The sequence below is a fragment of the Erpetoichthys calabaricus genome, chromosome 6 (genome assembly GCF_900747795.2).
Source record: "Erpetoichthys calabaricus chromosome 6, fErpCal1.3, whole genome shotgun sequence".
Classification (NCBI taxonomy): domain Eukaryota; kingdom Metazoa; phylum Chordata; class Cladistia; order Polypteriformes; family Polypteridae; genus Erpetoichthys; species Erpetoichthys calabaricus.
Genome location: NC_041399.2, coordinates 68045544 through 68068535, shown reverse-complemented (window position 1 = coordinate 68068535; position 22992 = coordinate 68045544). Strand labels below are relative to the sequence as shown.

Sequence of the window (22992 nt, the reverse complement as noted above, 5' to 3'; positions counted from 1 at the left end):
AACACACAGGGATTTATGCATATAAACGTTTGAGTTCATCTAAAATGTGGCGTTTGGAGAATACTCAAGCAGACAGATGAAGAATATGAAAAATTCTGAGACATTAACTGAGCTGGGAATCAAACCCATGCTCCTAAAATCTGAATACAGCAGGGGTAAATGCCATACCATCATGCTCCTAATAAGATGCAGCATGTCTAATATAGTAAAGCTACAATGTATTATCTTTTTTAATATAACACAAATTTGAGTTTAATTTCTATTTGTAGTTAAACCTTAAAGGACCTTACCGTGCAAACAGCTTGAGTCAGGTGTTTACATCCTTGTCGGTTAATACAACTGCTAGCATCAGACCTTAAAAAAATTCCAAGGTAAAACACAGAAGGAATAAACACAAATTCATTAGTTAACCATAAAAACCAGTAGACCTTGAATTATATAAAAAACTACCACAGTCACACAGAAAATATAAATAATACACACTTATATCTAATAACCACATGTGATGAAGACCATGGAGAGGCTGCTACTTCACCACCTGAGGCCACAGGTTCAACACGCCCTCGACCCTCTGCAGTTTGCATATCAGGAGAAGGTGGGAGCGGAGGATGCCATCATCTATATGCTACACCGATCCCTCTCCCACCTTGGACAGAGGCAGTGGTGCTGTAAGAATTATGTTTCTAGACTTCTCTAGCACCTTCAACACAATCCAACCTCTGCTCCTTAGGGACAAGCTGACAGAGATGGGAGTAGATTCATACCTGGTGGCATGGATCGTGGACTATCTTAAAGACAGACCTCAGTATGTGCGTCTTGAGAACTGCACGTCCGACATTGTGGTATGCAACACGGGAGCGCCACAGGGGACTGTACTTTCTCCAGTCCTGTTCAGCCTATATACATCGGACTTCCAATACAACTTGTGTCCTGTCACGTGCAAAAGTTCGCTGACGACACTGCTATCGTGGGCTGCATCAGGAGTGGGCAGGAGGAGGAGTATAGGGACCTATGAACACCAGCAAAACCAAGGAGCTGGTGGTGGATTTTAGGAGGCCCAGACCCCTCATGGACCCCGTGATCATCAGAGGTGACTGTGCAGATGGTGCAGACCTATAAATACCTGGGAGTGCAGCTGGATGATAAATTAGACTGGACTGCCAATACTGATGCTCTGTGTAAGAAAGGACAGAGCTGGTTATACTTCCTTAGAAGGCTGGCGTCCTTCAACATCTGCAATAAGATGCTGCAGATGTTCTATCAGACGGTTGTGGCGTGCGCCCTCTTCTACGCGGTGGTGTGCTGGGGAGGCAGCATTAAGAAGAAAGACACCTCACGCCTGGACAAACTGGTGAGGAAGGCAGGCTCTATTGTTGGCATGGAGCTGGACAGTTTGACATCTGTGGCAGAGCAACGGGTGCTAAGCAGGCTCCTATCAATTATGGAGAATCCACTGCATCCACTAAACAGTGTCATCTCCAGACAGAAGAGCAGCTTCAGCAACAGACTGCTGTCACTGTCCTGCTCCACTGACAGACTGAGAAGATCGTTTCTCCCCCCAAACTACGCGACTCTTCAATTCCACCCGGGGGTGGGGGTGTAAACATTAAAATTATTCATAGTTATTGTCTGTTTTTACCTGCATTATTATCAATCTTTAATTTAATATTGTTTTTTGTATCAGTATGCTGCCGCTGGAGTATGTGAATTTTCCCTTGGGATTAATAAAGTATCTATCTATCTATCTGTAAATTTACAGCTGTATTAATTTTATATCCTAACAAACATCTAACCTTCTATATGGATACTATGGTTATAAAAAAGTTCACTCACTATTGCAAAAAAAGTCTTCCAAAAAGTACTGCACAAGGTTCTAACAAAGTAATATGAATATTTAAAGAATTAAACCAGCAATCCCGGCTAACAATTTAATATGCAGCACTATACCACTTTTCTATCTATTCTATTGAGGAATGCAGTTTAAATAATATGGTATATTGCTCAAGTTTCAAAAACAATGTAGAGAATGGAGTTTGCACAAGCAGTGTGCTATTAGATACAATACAAGTTAGTTCAATCTTTTTTTTTTTTTTTTTTTTTTTTTAATTTATGTATTGATAGGCGAACACTTCCTGAAAGACACAGTTGTCCAAATGGGGTTGGTTTTGAGGATACGACTGTAGGTGAATGAAAAGATGCAACTCTGGAGAGGGCAACATACAATAGAGCGTTTTACACTCTGCATACAGCGATTCACATAGAAGCATAGACACTGCCAAGACCATAGTATACCCCTCGCAAACTGTTTTACATGCTGCATACAGCAATTCACATCCGCAACAAATATGATTCTTCTTAGATGGTCCTGTCGCGTCCACCCTCGCTCTCGAAGCATACTCACTGCCTGGTCATGTGCCCACTCACAAGAGCAACAAACAGAGACCCGCCCACCAACTGTAAGACCATGGGATACCCCTCGCAAACTGTTCTACACGCCGCATACAGCGATTCACATCCACGACAAACATGCTTCTTCAGAGGTGCATGTGGAGTATAGCAGAGACGAACGCAAATGACGCCCTGTTCTTTGAGTTGTATTGATGGGTGAACACTTCCTGAACGACACAGTTGTCCAGATGGGGTGTTTGTGGATACCACTGTGAGTGAATGAAAAGATAGAGCTCTGGAGAGAGCAACATATAATTGTCCGTGACTGAAAGCGGGATCGTCTGTGATGAAGAAGGCCACGCTGGTGAAAGTTACTTCATTGGTAGGGATAAGTGTCAGTACTTGTAGATTAAGGTGTAGCGAGTCTTCGTTGTTGACGCTTAATATAGCTTGCGTACTGAGATGTTCCGGAGCCACAGTTGAGAAACCCTTTTTTAATGTCTTTTAAGCACAGGGGAAAAAAATAAACATGTGAAACATCCATAATGTAATAAGCCACCAAGAAAAGTAACATTGCAACAACGCGATCTAAGACCCGATCTCTGTAAACAGAAGTGAAAACAAAATCGAGCCTGGTGTACTCTTTAACTGCCTTGTGGCGCTGTAGTAGTGCTGCTGCTTTGAAGTAAGGAGACTGTGGAAGATTGTAGTTTCGCTTCCCGGTTCCTCCCTGTGTGGATAGCGCTTTGAATACTGAGAACACCGCTATATCAATGTAACGAAGTATTAACAGGAGATTGTCTTCGTGTAATAGTAAAAGGCAAATTATCCGCGACAAACTGTTTTACACGCTGCATACCAACCCGTGGCGTATACGCCGCATAATCACGCCGCTTTTTAAATGTTTTTTAAGCAGAGGGAAAAAAATGAACATTTGCAAAATCCGTAACGCTGCTTTCAGTAAGTACAATGCACATGCGTTTAATTTGTTGGCCACTTTTTGCCAGCCGTCTTTTCTGGTTTGGGCTGCTTTTGCATTGTTACCGCTTGTGCATATTAAATCTTGAAATCCTTTGAGTAACTAATTAACTAACACCAACCCACCCACACACACAGCTTGTGTGAAACTAAAGCACCCGTACTTTCATAATTTTGTTGCAGCCTATAGTGGAGTCAGGCACAGAGAAGGTCAGCTGCTAAGAGAGCGTCTCGACTGTTGCAGGGCCTGCATCGGTGAAGCAGGTGAGACGCTAATGAAACAGAGGCACAGGGCTTATTGGTTTTTAAAGACTGCTTCCTTCATTGTGTTTTAACCTCAGTTTTAAAGGATTGTTTTAAGGATCCCATGGGATACCCCTCGCAAACTGTTTAGACGTTGCATTCAGCAATTCACATCTGCGACAAACATGCCTCTTCTTACATGGTCCTGCCGCGTCCACCCTCATTCTCAAAGCATACACACCGCCTGGTCATGTGCCCGCTCGCAAGAGCAACTCACGGAGACCCGCCCACCAACTCTAAGACCATGGCGTGTAAAACAGTTTGCGATGGTGGTGCGTGCATCATAACCGAAAAGAATAATGAAAAGTCAACGTGGCTTAGAGTTGCATGTGGACTCCTAGCACAGACGAAAGCGACTTACGGGGTGGTCGGTGAGTTGTTGCGTCCGGACACATGAGCAGGCAGTAGGAATGCCTAGAGAGCGAGGGTGGACCCGGGCCGGGGAATAAGGGGTGTTGGTAGGCGAGGAAACGTTCTCCGTGTTCCTGCAGGACCGTCTAAGACGACGCATGTTTGTCGTGGATGCGGGCCAGGGAATAAAGAGTGTTGGTGGGCAGGGAAACGTTTTCCGTGTTCCTGCAGGACCATCTAAGAAGACGCATATTTGTCGCGGATGCGAATAGCTGTATGTAGCGTGTAAAACAGTTTGCGATGTTGCACGCGGTCGTGCGTCGTAACCAAAAAGTCAACGTGGCTCAGAGCTACATGTGGACTGTAGCACAGACAAACAGAAATGACGGCATGTTTTCCGAGGCGTTGCATCCAAGTTGGTGGGCGTGGCTCTGCGAGTTTTCGTCGTATCCAATGGTCTTAGAGTTGGTGGGCGTGGCTCCTTCCTGCGTGCTTTCATGGGTGTGGGCGTGGCTCCTTCCTGCGTGCTTTCATGGGTGTCTTGCCCACTCTGGCAGCGGCTTAGAGAATTATATATATAGATATAGTTTTAATCTTGAAAAATGAACAAGCTAAATGCAAATCAAATTCAAACAGATTTTAAAAAACATCAACTGCTATATGCACATTTTATATTGTTATTTTCTTCTCTCTTCGATACAGAATATCTGTACATAGGGACATAAGAAATTAGATAAACAAGAAGAACTCATTCAGTCCAACAAGTTTCATTGTTTATCTAACTTCTAAGCTGTTACAATAACTTGACCAGATACTTTTATCCAGGTACATAAAGTACATTTGTATATCCTCTTTAATAAAACCCCTGTGTGTGTCCAGTGTCCGTGTGTGTGTGTGTGTCTTCTGGTGAAGTGCGCATGCGCGGGGCACGGTGCGATGCTTCAAAGGCCGCCTGACACGTCATACAAGACAAAGAGGGCGGGACCTATAAAATATCACGCGGAAGATCCAATCGGATTTTGGTAAATGAGGTAAGACCTAAAACAGAAAACACGAAAAATCCAATCGGGTACTGAGACGCGGAGACCAGCTTCCCCATTGTTGTGCAAGTGTTCACTCTGAGGATGTCAGATTTGCGATTAAGAAGCTTGGCCCGGTAAAGCGTAAAGTAAAAGTAGATTTATTTTCACGCACATTACATCAGTTGCTGGGGAGAATCTGCAGATTGCCCACTGTTGTGACGGAAAATTAAACACATATTACGGACAGCAGAGCCAGTATTACTGTCAGAGAAAAATTACAGGCATTTTACGCAAAAATTTAATGAGGTAAAAGGTCCCTTGCCATTTAATATGGACTGTTCCTACTAATGTTTATGGACTACTGTTCTAGCGCCCGTTATTGTAATGGGCTTAATGTCTACTCTATATATATATAATTCACTAAGCAGAAGCAGCGCAAGCAAGACACCCATAAAGCACGCAGGACGGAGCCACGCCCACCAACTCTAAGACCATTGGATACGATGACAACTCGCAGAGCCACACCCACCAACTCGGATGCAGCAACTCACAATACAGTGCGTCATTCGCGTTCGTCTCTACTACACTCCACATGCACCTCTGAGCCATGTTGATTTTTCATTATTCTTTTCGGTTACGACACACGACCGCGTCTACCATCGCAAACTGTTTTACACGCCATGGTCTTAGAGTTGGTGGGCGGGTCTCCGTGAGTTGCTCCTGCGAGCAGGCACATGACCAGGCGGTGTGTATGCTTCGAGAACGAGAGTGGACGCGGCAGGACCATCTAAGAAGAGGCATGTTTGTCGCGGATGTGAATCGCTGAATGAGCGTGCGACGCCGGTCCTCCAATTGTCAGTCACGGACAATTGTATGTTGCCCTCTCCAGAGTTCCATCTTTTCATTCATATACAGTCGTATCCTAAAACCCACCCCATTTGGACAACTGTGTCTTTCAGGAAGTGTTCACCCATCAATACATAATTATTAATTATGCTACGCCGTGGGTTGGCTAGTTAAGTATATTACACTTAACTCAGTAGTGACATGATCGGACATATTTTAATTTTTTCTTTACTGTTCCTTGGGCTCTAAAAATTATTTGAGCATGGTTTTTGGGGTTTCCGAGGCCAAGGAATCTAGTGATCAAAATGATTCATGTTCTCCTGTGGCACTGTCTTGTTTTTCTTATGAACACCATCATTTTAGGATAGTTTTGATGATAGTTGCAATTTCGTTCTTAGGCTGGACGTCAGGGAGTGTGCAATGCAATGCAATGAACTCATTATGTAATAGGATGAAGGCCAGCATCATGCAAAAACACGATATCATTTGTTGTTGTTACAAGCTTTGAGTTTACTGGTCAGGACTGCCTTTTCTTCCCTATGATTATGAATTACGTTTTGTGTTTCTTGGCTCTGGCTATGTTTCAGGCTACAAGTCCAATGCTTTTTTTTTCCCCCAGTTATTACCCATGCCTGAATTTTGACTATATTGTGCCGTTTTCTAATTCCATTCTCTTTTCAAAACTGCTGTCACCATTCAAATGCATCCTACGACTAATCAACTGTTTGAGCCTTCAAATACCAAGTTAAGAATTTTTTGGGCACTCTGGCATTTTCATGAAACAAATGTAAAAAAATTGAAAATAAAGAAATCTACCTGTTGCAAAGAAAATGATGTATTTACAGCAGCTGCATGCTTCAGTCTCTACAGTCTATTTCTAATGCAGCCTCATGTTCTTAAAATACAGCATAAAACTAAATATCCAACCTTGATTAATACTTAGTGGCAAAATGTTACAGCAGGAGAAGGCGTGCTGGGTGCCTCTGCAAACTCTGGTTAAAACCACCATATTACTCATAAAAATTAACAGTATTGACTGTAGATTTATAGCAGTCACCTTTAACAAATGATACATGCATGGATGCTTACTGTTTTGGATACCATGACAAAACTCCATCTTGAACAACCACCCAAAATAGCTTCCATCCAAAAAAGCGGGATGTCTATTTAAAAAAAACAAAAATCCACAAGTCAGTGTATTTTATTAGTCCACCAGAATAATTTATACTAAAGCCTAATCCTGTTTAGAATCGGGTTACAAGCAAATATGAATAGCAAACATTCGTGCTAAAACTGATAAAGTATTTTTAGCAATTACAATCAGAAGTGTGCATACAGGTTTTTTGTGCCTTGTGAGTGTTTAAGTGTTTGCAGTGCAATCAATGTCTCAGTATGGATCTTTTTTGTTTGCAGAGGTTTTTAATATATAATTTAAAAATGAATTCATAAAGATTCATAGAGTTCACCACATGCAAAAAACTTTTATTCTGACTTTTCTCATCATTCCAAATTATGAAGTTGGCGTGCTTTTATTGTTTTCCAAGATACAAAACGTTTCAATCCTTTATAGCCAGTGGCTATGTACAATACAGCTGTTCATTCTATTTTTTCCTTCCAGTTAACTGTAAAGTAGAGTAATACTGCTTTCACTGATACAAGGAAGTGCGGGTAAGACATACACATAAATGATAGTTTTCTTTCCGTAAATATTTATATATAGCCCTTTAACATTGTTTTTTTAAACCAAAATGTCTTACAATGATTTGTCACTTTAAATCCAAAACTATGTTTAACAGAATTGAGCGACATTAAAATTTAACCCTCCTGATTTATTAGATAGTTCATTCTTTTTTATATTCCCCTTCAAAGACCTTTACTAAAAGAAACACACATGTTTCTGTGCAAATCTTTAAGATGCAGGATATCAAAAAAAAAAAAAAAAAAAAAAAAAAAAAAAAATTATATATATATATATATATATATATAAATACACATCTTAATACACAATGGTTAATGTTTTATCCATATCTGCAGAGTATCTATGGCAACAAGCCTCTAGACTAACAATGTACAGCAGGTAAGGAAAAAAAAAATTAGGATCAGTATAACTCCATATTACATGTGACTTTAAAGAGGTAGGTTCCTGTACTGGTAGGATGCACTGCTGTTGTGCTCTTCTGACAAGCACATACCAATATGTCCACAATGCACTACAATAAAGCTTGTGATACTGAGGGAAAATACATTATATTCTTGGTCAGCAGTCTTTAAATCTATAACACAGTTTTAGAAGCAGGACAGGATGGAAAAAAATCAATGATGTATTTGTACTGACTGTGCAAGGAGGCAGCAGTTGTTTTTATAATTGGAATCAGGAGATAGCTTGCTTTCCCTGACTTTGCTCTAAGGTCACAACTAGGGGAGTAGGAATCTAATAAGTTAAACTCCGGATGCACGACAAAACATCCTAATGACAGAATGGAGTGAGAAGGTCAAAAGGCATAATAATACAAGTACCTGGGCCAAAATGAGAGCCAGGGAGAGAAAAGATTTCAAAACAAAATCATCTTTAAATGAAAAGACAAAACAGAATGCAGAGTGCTTTTAGTTGAACCCAAACTTGCACAACCAGGATATGTACAATGTGGACCTTTATAGCTTTGACCTAGTGAGGTCATTTGAAGCACACTTCCATTTGACCTTATCTAACAGTGGCACTGCAAACATCAACAAAGAAGTCCCAAAATGGCAGTGCCCATAAAATTAAAAATAAGATGGTGTCATAGAACAATTTAAAAAATAGCTAATATCAGTAAAAATGCACTGTAACAAAGAAAATATGACCATTAGATTCCTGGGTCTCAGAAACCCCCAAAACAACTGATCAAATCAAAAAGAATCAAACCATGACAGCACTGATGGATTTTTAAAAAAACCAGAAATAAACAACATTCCCCGCTTCCTGAAAACATCTTCGGTAATGTCTTAAGAGTTTTGTATTTTATTTATTTATTTTTTTTTATGTGAACTGCCATTGATACTTATTTGTTTGTTTGGTTCTTCTCTAGAGGCCAACTTTCAGAGAATCCTAGAGATTCATTGGAAACACTGTGAAACTGTATAATAATCAACTGTAAAGGGCAGCAACCATTATTTAGTTTTTTTTTTTTATAAATCAAAAAGAATATGTACCTTCCAGAGGTACCCTTCAAATTTCTTCAAATTGCGGTTCACAACCTAAAAAGGAGGCAAAATAAGGCAAGAATTGAGTTGAAAAGATGATAATTCCTTGTTCTTGTAACGAAGGTACATTTACTAGCCGCTTTTAAACTACACAGACATTTCAATATATCTTCCCCCTCCTTATTACATTATATGTATTTGTGTATATGTACTGTGAGTAATTACAGATATTACAGCACTGTTAATATTTCTTTAACAATTCATATGAACAATTATCTTTCAATAGTATCAATTCATTAAGGCAATCTAACATAAAAAAATATATTTTAATCAATCACTCAACAATTTCCAGGTGTGCAAAAAGTGTACTCTAGGCTTCAATTCATGTAACCATCTAGCCTTTGTGCAAGAATTCAGCCAGACTCATTGACAATAGGTTTTCTTTCTATCCCCACATTCTTGTTTGTGTGGATGTTGCAAATTCTCCTGATATATGCATGGGTGATAGGTACCGGCAGGCCAAGCGCAATGCGGCTTTGGTGGTTGCTGAGGCAAAAACTCGGGCGTGGGAGGAGTTTGGGGAGGCCATGGAGAACGACTTTCGGACGGCTTCAAGGAGATTCTGGTCCACCATCCGGCGTCTCAGTGGTGGTGAGTTGGCTTCGATGGTGGGGGAGGATGCCGGTCAGGTGTGGTAGGCCCAAACGTGTTGTGAGGGTCTGCTGGGAACGTCTGGCAGAGCCCCGTCAGAAGTAGCTTCAACTCCCACCTCCGGCAGAACTTCGACCACATCCCGAGGGAGGTGGGGGACATTGAGTCCGAATGGGCCATGTTCCGTGCCTCTATTGTTGAGGCAGCTGACCGGAGCTGTGGCCGTAAGGTGGTCGGTGCCTGTCGTGGCGGCAATCCCCGAACCCGCTGGTGGACACCGGCGGTGAAGGATGCCGTCAAGCTGAAGAAGGAGTCCTACAGGACCCTTTTGTCCTGTGGGACCCCGGAGGCAGCTGATAGGTACCAGCAGGCCAAGCGGAATGCGGCTTTGGTGGTTGCTGAGGCAAAAACTCGGGCGTGGGAGGAGTTTGGGGAGGCCATGGAGAATGACTTTCGGACGGCTTCGAGGAGATTCTGGTCCACCATCCGGCGTCTCAGGAAGGGGAAGCAGTGCAGTGTCAACACTGTATATGGTGGGGATGGTGCGCTGCTGACCTCGACTCGGGACGTTGTGGGTTGGTGGGGGGGAGTACTTCGAAGACCTCCTCAATCCCATTAACATGCCTTCCAATGAGGAAGCAGAGCCTGGAGACTCAGAGGTGGGCTCCCCATCTCTGGGACTGAGGTCACCGAGGTGGTCAAAAAACTCCTTGGTGGCAGGGCCCCGGGGGTGGATGAGATACGCCCGGAGTTCCTCAAGGCTCTGGATGTTGTAGGACTGTCTTGGTTGACATGTCTCTACAACATCGCATGGACATCAGGGACAGTGCCTCTGGATTGGCAGACCGGGGTGGTAGTCCCCCTCTTTAAGAAGGGGGATCGGAGGGTGTGTTCCAACTACAGAGGGATCACACTCCTCAGCCTCCCTGGAAAAGTCTATTCAGGGGTCCTGGAGAGGAGGGTCCGTCGGACAGTCGAGCCTCGGATTCAGGAGGAACAGAGTGGTTTTTGTCCTGGTCGCGGAACAGTGGACCAGCTCTATACCCTTAGCAGGGTCCTGGAGGGTGCATGGGAGTTTGCCCAACCAGTCTACATGTGTTTTGTGGACTTGGAAAAGGCATTCGACCGTGTCCCTCGGGGAATCCTGTGGGAGGTACTCCGAGAGTATGGGGTACCGGCCCCCCTGATAAGGGCTGTTCGGTCCCTGTACGATCGGTGCCAGAGCCTGGTCCGCATTGCCGGCAGTAAGTCGAACCCGTTTCCAGTGAGAGTTGGACTTTGCCAGGGCTGCCCTTTGTCACCGATTCTGTTCATAACTTTTATGGACAGAATTTCTAGGCGCAGCCAGGGCATTGAGGGGGTCCGGTTTGGTGGGCTCAGGATTGGGTCACTGCTTTTTGCAGATGATGTTGTCCTGTTTGCTTCATCAGGCCGTGATCTTCAGCTCTCTCTGGATCGGTTCGCAGCCGAGTGTGAAGCGGCTGGGATGAGAATCAGCACCTCCAAATCCGAGACCATGGTCCTCAGCTGGAAAAGGGTGGAGTGCCCTCTCAGGGTTGGTAGTGAGATCCTGCCCCAAGTGGAGGAGTTCAAGTATCTCGGGGTCTTGTTCACGAGTGAGGGAAGAATGGAGCGTGAGATCGACAGGCGGATCGGTGCGGCATCCGCAGTAATGCGGGCGCTGCATCAGTCTGTCGTGGTGAAAAAGGAGCTGAGCCGCAAGGCGAAGCTCTCAATTTACCAGTCGATCTATGTTCCTACCCTCACCTATGGTCATGAACTATGGGTAGTGACCGAAAGAACGAGATCGCGAATACAAGCGGCTGAAATGAGTTTCCTCCGCAGGGTGTCTGGGCTTTCCCTTAAAGATAGGGTGAGAAGCTCAGTCATCCGGGAGGGGCTCAGAGTAGAGCCGCTGCTCCTCCGCATCGAGAGGAGTCAGATGAGGTGGCTCGGGCATCTGATCAGGATGCCTCCTGGACGCCTCCCTGGTGAGGTGTTCCGGGCACGTCTAACCGGGAGGAGGCCCCGGGGAAGACCCAGGACACGTTGGAGGGACTATGTCTCTCGACTGGCCTGGGAACGCCTTGGGATTCTCCCGGAAGAGCTAGAAGAAGTGGCCGGGGAGAGGGAAGTCTGGGCATCTCTGCTCAAGCTGCTGCCCCCGCGACCCGACCTCGGATAAGCGGGAGACAATGGATGGATGGATGGATGGATATGCATGGGTATACTTCCCATTACTCTTGTTTTTTTTTTCTCCATATTCTCAGATATGTACAGCTTAGGTTAACTGGTGATTCTAAACTGTCCAAGTTGGCCAGTTAATAGACAGGGTTGGTTTCTGCCTTGTGCCCAATACTGCTGGGGCCTTCACTGGCCCACCATGACCATGAACTAGATTAAAAAAAGTTTTAAGAATATTAAATGTCACATTTATTAGTCATACACATCAACTACAAAGAAACCCTGCTTGCTCCTCCATACAAAACAGCTTTAGCAGTGGAACGAGAATGTTCATGCAAATACAGTCTGTTTCAAGACCCCCTCCCACAACATTTCAACAGGATTCACAACATGTGGGCTTTAACTCTGCCATTTCAGAACTATCCACTTTCTCCTCTTATAGCCATTCCAGTACAAATGTATTCAAGTGATGTAAAGGCCTATCCTACAAAACAAAATCCTTAGGTTTTTCAAAAAAGGTCCCTTACATTGTGTTCGGATAGTCCACTGAACATGGTAAAATTCAAGTCTAAGTCAGAAATAGCAAGAGGACCAGGCCCCTAAGCAGAAAATCAGTCCAGCCTATAATGCTCCAATCATCATGCTTTACTATTAGAATTTGGTTATTCTGTTCAAAGAATGGGTGGTGGCCGAAGGCGGGGACCTTGGCGGTCCGATCCTCGGCTACAGAAACTGGCTCTTGGGACGTGGAATGTCACCTCTCTGAAGGGGAAGGAGCCTGAGCTAGTGCGCGAAGTTGAGAGGTTCCGGCTAGATATAGTCGGACTCACCTCGACGCACAGCTTGGACTCTGGAACCAATCTCCTTGAGAGGGGCTGGACTCTCTACCACTCTGGAGTTGCCCCCGGTGAGAGGCGCCGAGCAGGTGTGGGTATACTTATTGCCCCCCAACTTGGAGCCTGTACATTGGGGTTTACCCCGGTGGACGAGAGGGTAGCCTCCCTTCGCCTTCGGGTGGGGGGGACGGGTCCTAACTGTTGTTTGTGCGTATGCACCGAACAGCAGTTCGGAGTACCCACCCTTTTTGGAGTCCCTGGAGGGGGTGCTAGAGGGCATACCTTCTGGGGACTCCCTCGTTCTGCTGGGAGACTTCAATGCTCACGTGGGCAATGACAGTGAGACCTGGAAGGGCGTGATTGGGAGGAATGGCCCCCCTGATCTGAACCCGAGCGTTGTTTTGTTATTGGACTTCTGTGCTCGTCACGGATTGTCCATAACGAACACCATGTTCAAGCATAGGGGTGTTCATATGTGCACTTGGCACCAGGACACCCTAGGCCTCAGTTCGATGATCGACTTTGTGGTCGTGTCGTCGGACTTGCGGCCACATGTCTTGGACACTCGGGTGAAGAGAGGGGCGGAGCTGTCAACTGATCACCACCTGGTGGTGAGTTGGCTTCGATGGTGGGGGAGGATGCCGGTCAGGCGTGGTAGGCCCAAACGTGTTGTGAGGGTCTGCTGGGAACGTCTGGCAGAGCCCCCTGTCAGAAGTAGCTTCAACTCCCACCTCCGGCAGAACTTCGACCACATCCCGAGGGAGGTGGGGGACATTGAGTCCGAATGGGCCATGTTCCGTGCCTCTATTGTTGAGGCAGCTGACCGGAGCTGTGGCCGTAAGGTGGTCGGTGCCTGTCGTGGCGGCAATCCCCGAACCCACTGGTGGACACCGGCGGTGAAGGATGCCGTCAAGCTGAAGAAGGAGTCCTACAGGACCCTTTTGTCCTGTGGGACCCCGGAGGCAGCTGATAGGTACCGGCAGGCCAAGCGGAATGCGGCTTTGGTGGTTGCTGAGGCAAAAACTCGGGCGTGGGAGGAGTTTGGGGAGGCCATGGAGAATGACTTTCGGACGGCTTCGAGGAGATTCTGGTCCACCATCCGGCGTCTCAGGAAGGGGAAGCAGTGCAGTGTCAACACTGTATATGGTGGGGATGGTGCGCTGCTGACCTCGACTCGGGATGTTGTGGGTCGGTGGGGGGGAATACTTCGAAGACCTCCTCAATCCCATTAACATGCCTTCCAATGAGGAAGCAGAGCCTGGGGACTCAGAGGTGGGCTCCCCATCTCTGAGACTGAGGTCACCGAGGTGGTCAAAAAAACTCCTTGGTGGTAGGGCCCCGGGGGTGGATGAGATACGCCCGGAGTTCCTCAAGGCTCTGGATGTTGTAGGACTGTCTTGGCTGACACGCCTCTGCAACATCGCATGGACATCAGGGACAGTGCCTCTGGATTGGCAGACCGGGGTGGTGGTCCCCCTCTTTAAGAAGGGGGATCGGAGGGTGTGTTCCAACTACAGAGGGATCACACTCCTCAGCCTCCCTGGAAAAGTCTATTCAGGGGTCCTGGAGAGGAGGGTCCGTCGGATAGTCGAGCCTCGGATTCAGGAGGAACAGTGTGGTTTTCGTCCTGGTCGCGGAACAGTGGACCAGCTCTATACCCTTAGCAGGGTCCTGGAGGGTGCATGGGAGTTTGCCCAACCAGTCTACATGTGTTTTGTGGACTTAGAAAAGGCATTCGACCGTGTCCCTCGGGGAATCCTGTGGGAGGTACTCCGAGAGTATGGGGTACCGGCCCCCCTGATAAGGGCTGTTCAGTCCCTGTACGATCAGTGCCAGAGCTTGGTCCGCATTGCCGGCAGTAAGTCGAACCCGTTTCCAGTGAGAGTTGGACTCCGCCAGGGCTGCCCTTTGTCACCGATTCTGTTCATATCTTTTATGGACAGAATTTCTAGGCGCAGCCAGGGTGTTGAGGGGGTCCAGTTTGGTGGGCTCAGGATTGGGTCACTGCTTTTTGCAGATGATGTTGTCCTGTTTGCTTCATCAGGCCGTGATCTTCAGCTCTCTCTGGATCGGTTCGCAGCCGAGTGTGAAGCGGCTGGGATGAGAATCAGCACCTCCAAATCCTAGACCATGGTCCTCAGCCTGGAAAAGGGTGGAGTGCCCTCTCAGGGTTGGTAGCGAGATCCTGCCCCAAGTGGAGGAGTTCAAGTATCTCGGGGTCTTGTTCACGAGTGAGGGAAGAATGGAGCGTGAGATCGACAGGCGGATCGGTGCGGCATCCGCAGTAATGCGGGCATTGCATCGGTCTGTCGTGGTGAAAAAGGAGCTGAGCCGCAAGGCGAAGCTCTCAATTTACCAGTCGATCTATGTTCCTACCCTCACCTATGGTCATGAGCTATGGGTAGTGACCGAAAGAACGAGATCGCGAATACAAGCGGCTGAAATGAGTTTCCTCCGCAGGGTGTCTGGGCTTTCCCTTAAAGATAGGGTGAGAAGCTCAGTCATCCGGGAGGGGCTCAGAGTAGAGCCGCTGCTCCTCCGCATCGAGAGGAGTCAGATGAGGTGGCTCGGGCATCTGATCAGGATGCCTCCTGGACGCCTCCCTGGTGAGGTGTTCCGGGCACGTCCTAACCGGGAGGAGGCCCCGGGGAAGACCCAGGACACGCTGGAGGGACTATGTCTCTCGACTGGCCTGGGAACGCCTTGGGATTCTCCCAGAAGAGCTAGAAGAAGTGGCCGGGGAGAGGGAAGTCTGGGCATCTCTGCTCAAGCTGCTGCCCCCGCGACCCGACCTCGGATAAGCGGGAGACAATGGATGGATGGATGGATGTTCAAAGAAAGTTTCTTATCCAAAGCACATAATACTAGAATATCTAGACAGTTTATGTTGACTTTTACAGATGGCTTTGGCAAATATTGTGATAAGAGATAACATTGCCTTTAAAGGTAAGTTTTTGGAGAGAACTCTGATCATCTCTTGGTTAATCTGAATTTGGTACATCAACTGATCTTGATCAATTAGTAATGATCTTGATATTTTTACATTTGTTGAATGCTCAAACAATAAACTACAATTTTGTAAACGAGAGAGGCAGCTGAGAGTTGCTGGGGGTTTGTGTTTTCTGTGGTGAGAGTTAATTAAAAAATATATATATTTTGCTACTATAAACGTGTGTTTTGGTTGCCTCAAAAGAACTGTGCAGGAATTTTTTAAGTTTTTTTCTCCATTTAGAAGGGTTTTTTTCTTTTTTTTTTGCCAGCATAGGAGCAAAAGTAGCTGGGTGTTTGGGGGTCTGCTTGGAAAAGTTACTTGTTATGTGTATTTGTTCTTATTATTTGTATTTGAACTAGTGCCAAAGAGGCAGGGCAGAAAGCAGCAGTAAGTGATATCGGCATCCGTAAGTGAATAGCCATTGTAGCATAAATAGTTCATAAGTAACAGCAACTGCGATTCCTTAGTTAAAAAAAAAAAAAAGCGGTGTGTAGGTAAGCAACCAGATGCCCAATCAGGTACAAGATATTCACCAAGCAAATTTTATTTTATTAATTTATTTTAGATTGAACAGTTCTTAGCAGTCCAGAAGTGCAGCAGTTAAAAGGTACCGTAAAGTTTCATTAATACAGGGGGAATACAAACAGTGCAAGTGCAAAAGTAAGGAATAAGAGGAGTGTAAAGTTAGGAGAACAGACAGAGAAAAGTAAACTTAACCTCACAGAAGGACAAACAATAGGCAGTCGAGATGGAGAGTATTACAGGAGCTTTAGGGGCCAGAAGGTGTAAAACAGTTGTAGCAGTTCAAGAATTTCTTTTGCTAAAATTTTATTAGTTTTACCATTCTAGTTAAATCACTTAATTTTAATTAAAAAAATAAAAGTTATGGCAGCTTTAGTAATCCAAAATCATGTTTCAATAATGAAGCCGGCTCCCAGAAAGAGAGGTAGTGATATTTGGTGACTAAAATTATTAGGGGGATTTAAGCACAGGTTTGCTCCAGAGACAGAGAGTCTCAGACAACGTGTTGTCTTCTGGGTGCACAGGTGGGAGACCTTCCTGGAAGGGCGGATTGGATCTTGGCCGGATTGGGGTGGATCCCGTTGTCTTTGTCGATGATGGAACAAATGACATACATAAGGTTAGTCTGTCAGTTCTGTGACCCATATTCAAAGAGTTAGGTGCCAGACTGAGGAGCAAGGTAGTCTTCTCCGAAGTTCTGCCTGTGCCACGTGCCAGTCCAGGTAAGACTGAGGAGATTAGAAGGCTTAATGCACGGCTCAAATCCTGATGCAGGGTAGAAGGGTATAGGTTTATGGGGCATTGGGACTCATTTTGGAACAGATGGGACCTGTTCCGCCACGATAGGTTACATCTGAACTGGAGGGACACCAATATTTTTGGGAGGCAAATGACCTAACATTTAAATGTTAAAGCAATAACACATTAAAAATAGCTTGCCTTAATGCTAGAAGCATCAAAAATAAGCAAGTGAGTTGGGGGTTGCATATAACAAGATAATTATGATATTATAGCAATAATGGAAACCTGGCTATATAAAAAAGATGGGGAGTAGTATAACAGAGGGATACACATTTTGTAGGAAGGATAGAACGAACAGAAAATGAGGTGGGGTTGCTGTTTATGACAAACAGAAATTAAATGCAAGTCCTCTTCAGTTGGACAATGAGCCCCAGCTTAGTGAGGACATGTGGCTTCACCTGGAAAGCATTAGGGAAATATGCCTTATTTTAGTAATGTGACCAGCCAATGCAGACAGTAACTTCAACACACATCTTTTAGTAATATTAAAAAGGTATACGTTTACTGGGGGATATTATAGTCATGGGGGGCTTTAACTATCTGAATATTTATTGGGATAACCTTGCAAATTGTGGTGCACAAGAGCAGATTTTAAAAGTAATCAGTGACTGTTTTATAACACAGTATGTTAAAGCACCAATGCAGGGTGAAGCTTGTCTGAATTTAGTATTTTGTAATAATCAGGATAGATTTGAGGGAGTAGAGGTGATTGAACCACTAGGGTCAAGTTACCATAATATCATACAATTCTCAGTGTTTTGTAACAGTGCGGATGCAAAGACTAAAATTGTTAAGTTTAACTTTGGTAGGGCAAATTTTGAGCAGATGCAGTAAAGTCTAAAGAGGATAGACTGGGATAAGCTTTTAAGTGTGGAGACAGTCAAGAAGCAGAAGAACAGGTTTAAAATGTTTTACATTTTAACATAAAGCCGGACAATACATACCTACATTTGGTATTAATAGGAAATTAATAAAAACTCGGCAGTGAGTTAACAAAGAGTTTAAAAAAAAAAAAGCTGCAAAGGAAAAAACAGCCGTGTAAGGCTTATATGACTAATAACTCTAAAGTGAACTGTAGGGTGCACGAGAACATGAGGGCAAATATTAAGATGGATATTAGGGAGGCTAAAAAACAGTTGGAGAAAGAACAGTCAAGGAGGAGGTGAAGTGTAACAGGAATAGTAAAAGGAATTAAAAAATACACACAGTGAAATAGCAGACGCTCTAAACCTGCATTTTTCTGAGGTTTTCACAAGTGAGGAAGTGGATAACCTCCCAGTGGTAAAAGGGACTACTAAAGAGGTTCTGACTGATTTAGAAATTGTAGAGTGTGAGGTACTACTCAGATTAAATAGGCTGAAATCAAACAAATCACCAGGACAAGATTATATTTATCTTGAAGTTCTTAAGGAGCCTAGCAAGTACATATATAAACCCTTGACACATTTTTTTAGGAAGTCACTGCCTACTGGGGAGATTCCACAGACTGGTAAATGGCAAATATTATCCCATTTTATATAGAAAAAAAGGTTAACCAGGCAGCTCCAATTAAACTCTAGGCCAGTTAAGCTTAATATGTATCACAGGAAAATTATTAGAAGGAATTATTAAGGATAAGATTGAACAGCAAATGGCAAGTACAGCAGTTTTTTTCTGAACAGTCTGCATGGGTTCAGAAGAGGGAAGCTGGAATTCTATGAGGAAACAAGAAAAGTATATGATCAAAGTGGAGCATGTGATATTATCTATCTTGACTTTCAGAAAGCATTTCATAAGGTGCCACATGAGAGGATGGGCATCAAACTAAAAGAAGTAGGAGCTCAGGTTGATGTTTGAAGATGGGTGCAGAATTGGTTTAGACAAAGGAAGGAGAGAGTGATGGTGCGAGGAACCTTATCAGAATTGGCTCACGTTAATAGTGGTGTTCCACAGGGCTCATTGCTAGGGCTGCTGCTATTTTTAAAATATACTCGGGTGCTCTGGCCCCTGCTTGCTTCGTTCTCCCACCCCCAGCTTTGGTTAACCAAATATACAATTTTAAGGGATTGTTATTTTCATGAGAATTATTACATATGCATTATTTTCACTTTTACTTTAAAACTTTAGTAAAAACAATATTTGGAATTAACTTGTCTTCAAGATCGCATTGAATTTTGATTCCATGTTTGGACGTACATAGTGACAACACAACGTATAACTTCCTGTGAGTGAATATCGTTTCTTTCTCTCTAATAAATAAAACAACTTTTTCGAATATTTGTCCATGCTCTTTCTTCTTCGCTTAGTCGGTCACATGTCATCTAGAACGTATAAAATTATTGTCCTGGTAAAATTTCTAAGAGCTGAGTGTGCAGGAACTGTGTCTGAAAAAAGCATTCACATAACTGAGGTTAGATGACCGTGGTCTTGTTTGAAAATAGTTGTAAGTAGGGTGTGACTTGAAAGAATCTCATGTTAAAAGTCTCTGTCTGATGAGAAGACTTCAAACCGCGCCAACGTTTTTGGAATCTTAATTCTCGCTGGCAACACGAATTAGATGGTCTACAAATCTCCGACTTAAAGTTTAAATCCGAACAATTTATTCAATCTCTTTCCGCTGTTCTGTTATTTAACGGAGTAATAATTTTCATGTTTGCGCTAATGCAATCTTTCCTATCCTTTTTTTGAGACTTTCGAATGTTACTACTTTTATTATCTCTAACCTGCTCTGCATGTGTACTGCACCAACATTTTTGAATTCTTTACTATGTTCTACTTTGTCATCTACTCTTTGTCCTTTATTTCCGACCCCGGGCGTGGATTTGTCTCGCGGGAATCCGAAAATCACATCTCGTCTCTTTCCAAGATTTTTTTTATAATAGAGATAGATATACGGTGGAACCTCGGTTTGTGAGCATAATTCGTTCCGGAAACGTGCTCGCAGTCCAAAGCACTTGTATATCAAAGTGAATTTCCCCATAAGAAATAATGGAAACTCAGATGATTCGTTCCGCAACCCAAAACTATTCATATAAAAATGATTAATACAAAATATAAAGTAAAAATACATAAAACAAATTAACCTGCACTTTACCTTTGAAAAGAATCATGGCTGGTGTGAGTGAGTTTCTAAACTCTTGTGGGATCCCACCCAACGGGATGACACGCGGAAGAGCGTCCCAAAGCAATCGCAGTCTCCCAGCGCTGTAGCAGTTCACTGTAAATGCGAATCCGAAAAGATCGTGGACATGCTATAAGTGCCTGCCGTTGATGGGTGATACATTATAAATGTGCAGGGCACAGTACTACTTGGCCATGACCCTGCCTGACTGCTGTGTCTGTGTATAGGAGAGTGGCAGATCCTGCTACAATAAATAACCACGCGGTTGCTGTTTCAAGCTGAATAAAGCTGGTGTTGCTAAAGTACTGAGACTCAGCTTCGTGTTTTGGGGTGCAAGACGGGGATTCGCACGTCACAGCGCGCACGTGCACACACACGCACACGCGCGCACACACACACACACACAAAGTCACAATGCTGTAGTAAACAGTATACACTTGTATGGATGTTGACTATATGAGTGAGGCACGCCGACTCAGACGGAGAATAGGAGACGATTGCCCACAATGAGAGAGAGAAGAACCATCAGCTCAGTTGTAATCACATGACGCTCAGCAGACAAAGCGTATACATACTACTCGTAATACAAGACCTCGCTCGTTTATCAAGTCAAAATTTATGAAAAGTTTTACCCCGTCTTGCAAAACACTCGTAAACCAAGTTACTCGCAAACCGAGGTTCCACTGTGTGTGTGTGTATAAATATATATATATAATGATTTGGATAGGAAAATAAGTGACAAGCTGGTTACATTTGCAGATGATACCAAGAAAGGTGGATTGACAGATAAATTGGAATCTGTTAAATCAATACAGAAGGAATTGGATAGGATACAGGCTTGGGCAGATTTGTGGCAGATAAAATGTAATATCAGTAAATGTGTGGTATAACTCAAGAGTACAATCAACAGTACACCTTATGTAAAGGATTGGGAGTCGTAATGGACTCTACACTATAAACTTCCAGTGTTCAGAAGCCATTAAGAAGGCAACCAGAATGTTAGGTTATATGGCACGATGTGTGGAGTACAAGTCCAAGGAGGTTACACTCAAGTTGTATAATGCACTGCTGAGGCCCCATATGGAGTACTGTGTGCAGTTTTGGTCTTCAGGCTACAAAAAGGACATAGCAGAGGTCCAGAAAAGAGTGACTAGGCTGTTCCAGTGCCACAGGGGATGAATTATGAAGAAAGATTAAGAGAGTGGAGCCTTATTTGTCTAAGCAAATTAAAGATTAAGAGATGACATGATTTAAGTGTTTAAAAATATGAAGGGAATTAGTATAGTGTATAGTTATATTAAAATGAGTTCATCAAGAACATGGGTAGCAGTTGGACACTTGTTAAAGGTAAATTTTACACAAACATTAGGAAGTCTGTCTTTACACAGAGAACCAGAGATACTTGGAATAAGCTACCAAGTAGCGTGGTAGATAGGAAGACTTTCAAAACTAGACAATGTTTTTTTAAGGAAAATTAACGAACTGTTGGGCTGAATGGCCTGTTCTCGTCTAGATTGTTCTTATGTTTTAATCACTTTCTGGGGTTCTTAGAATGCTCACGTAATATTGGTATTCTGGACTGCTACTCACTTTAGCAATTTTTCATCTTGCTATACTGAAAGAATTACAATAATGAACAGAATTCAATATGGCAACTTTCAATAAAAAGTGCATTAGTAGACATGCAGTAACACACACACAACACACACATATAAAGAGATAAGTACAAACATAAAGGGTTAAGTACAAGCATATAAGAGTAAAGTGTCATACTGTAGTAGTGCAACTTAATCATCCATCTTCAAGTTAGTATCTATGTTAAGTTTCTAACAAACAGGTGAGGCTGCAAATTTTCATTCATATTGGAAAATTCATCTTTCATCTAAAAATTTATTTAAAGGAATATTTCATCCAAAGATCGTGCGTTTTATATGTTTTTAAGCTCATGTAGTTTGTAGTGATGGCTGCAGATTTTTCTGGAAATATTAATTATATTATAGCTAAAAATGCATGCATTGTGTTCTTTTTGAGAGTTCAACAGGATAGCAGAAAAGTGGATTATACAATACACGTAGTGTAAGTGTTTGTTTTTAAATGGATTTTTTTTTTTTTTTTTTATTAAATCATTTCACATTGGACAGAATGGGTTGCTGTTACATTCCATTATATCATGAACTGCTTTTTCTCACTTTGCATGAAATCATGAGATTAAAAATTTCTTTTGGCCATCACTACAAACTACATAGGGTCGTGACAGTGGCTCCACTCTCCCTGATGCCTCTTGATCCCAAAACCATTGATACTCATAACTGGGATGAGCTTGGCAGATGAGGACAAATCACACAAAGCAAGGGAAGGGTAAAAAAGTGCTCTAGTGCTTTTATTGAAACAGTCAAAACAGTATTCAAACAGTACAGTGCGGAGTCTTCAATAAATTAATAATCCAATAAAGGAAAAATGCACAGCTAGTGAAGGTTAAAAATTCAAAAAATAATCCATTAAAAAAAAGGTTAAATGCAGGAGTCTCCTTTAAAATTCTCAGTCCCTGGTGCTTCCCTTTAAAAAATGATGCCTCTCTGGCTTATTTGCACCTTGCAGTGCAAAGAGATGTCAACCAACAGGCGCAGAGACCTTTTCACTCATGGCCCGTGTCCCTGCTGCCCGATCCACAGCATTCCATGAAGAGCCACTGGACACTGCTCTGCGCCCACCTCTGCTGATCATGGCTCCACCTGGCAAAAGTGCTCTGTCCTCTCTCCACTGTCAATTGCAGGCTCCATTAGGCATGAAGACAGTACTGAGCATAATGATCACTCCTGTTCCCTAGTCGCTCAA

At 43.6% G+C, this 22992-nt stretch overlaps 1 protein-coding gene across 5 annotated transcripts in view; it reads right to left on the bottom strand.

The window, feature by feature from the left end:
* The window catches only part of osbpl1a (oxysterol binding protein-like 1A), a 226803-nt gene that overhangs the window by 146376 nt on the left and 57435 nt on the right, over positions 1 to 22992 (bottom strand). For all 5 annotated transcript variants that reach the window (XM_028803652.2, XM_028803651.2, XM_051928916.1 and 2 more), the window contains 3 exons: positions 9081 to 9125; positions 6978 to 7051; positions 291 to 354 (listed from right to left, as the gene is read on the bottom strand). In XM_028803652.2, coding sequence (XP_028659485.1) covers positions 291 to 354; positions 6978 to 7051; positions 9081 to 9125 — 183 coding nt within the window. The remainder of the gene's footprint in view (positions 1 to 290; positions 355 to 6977; positions 7052 to 9080; positions 9126 to 22992) is intronic.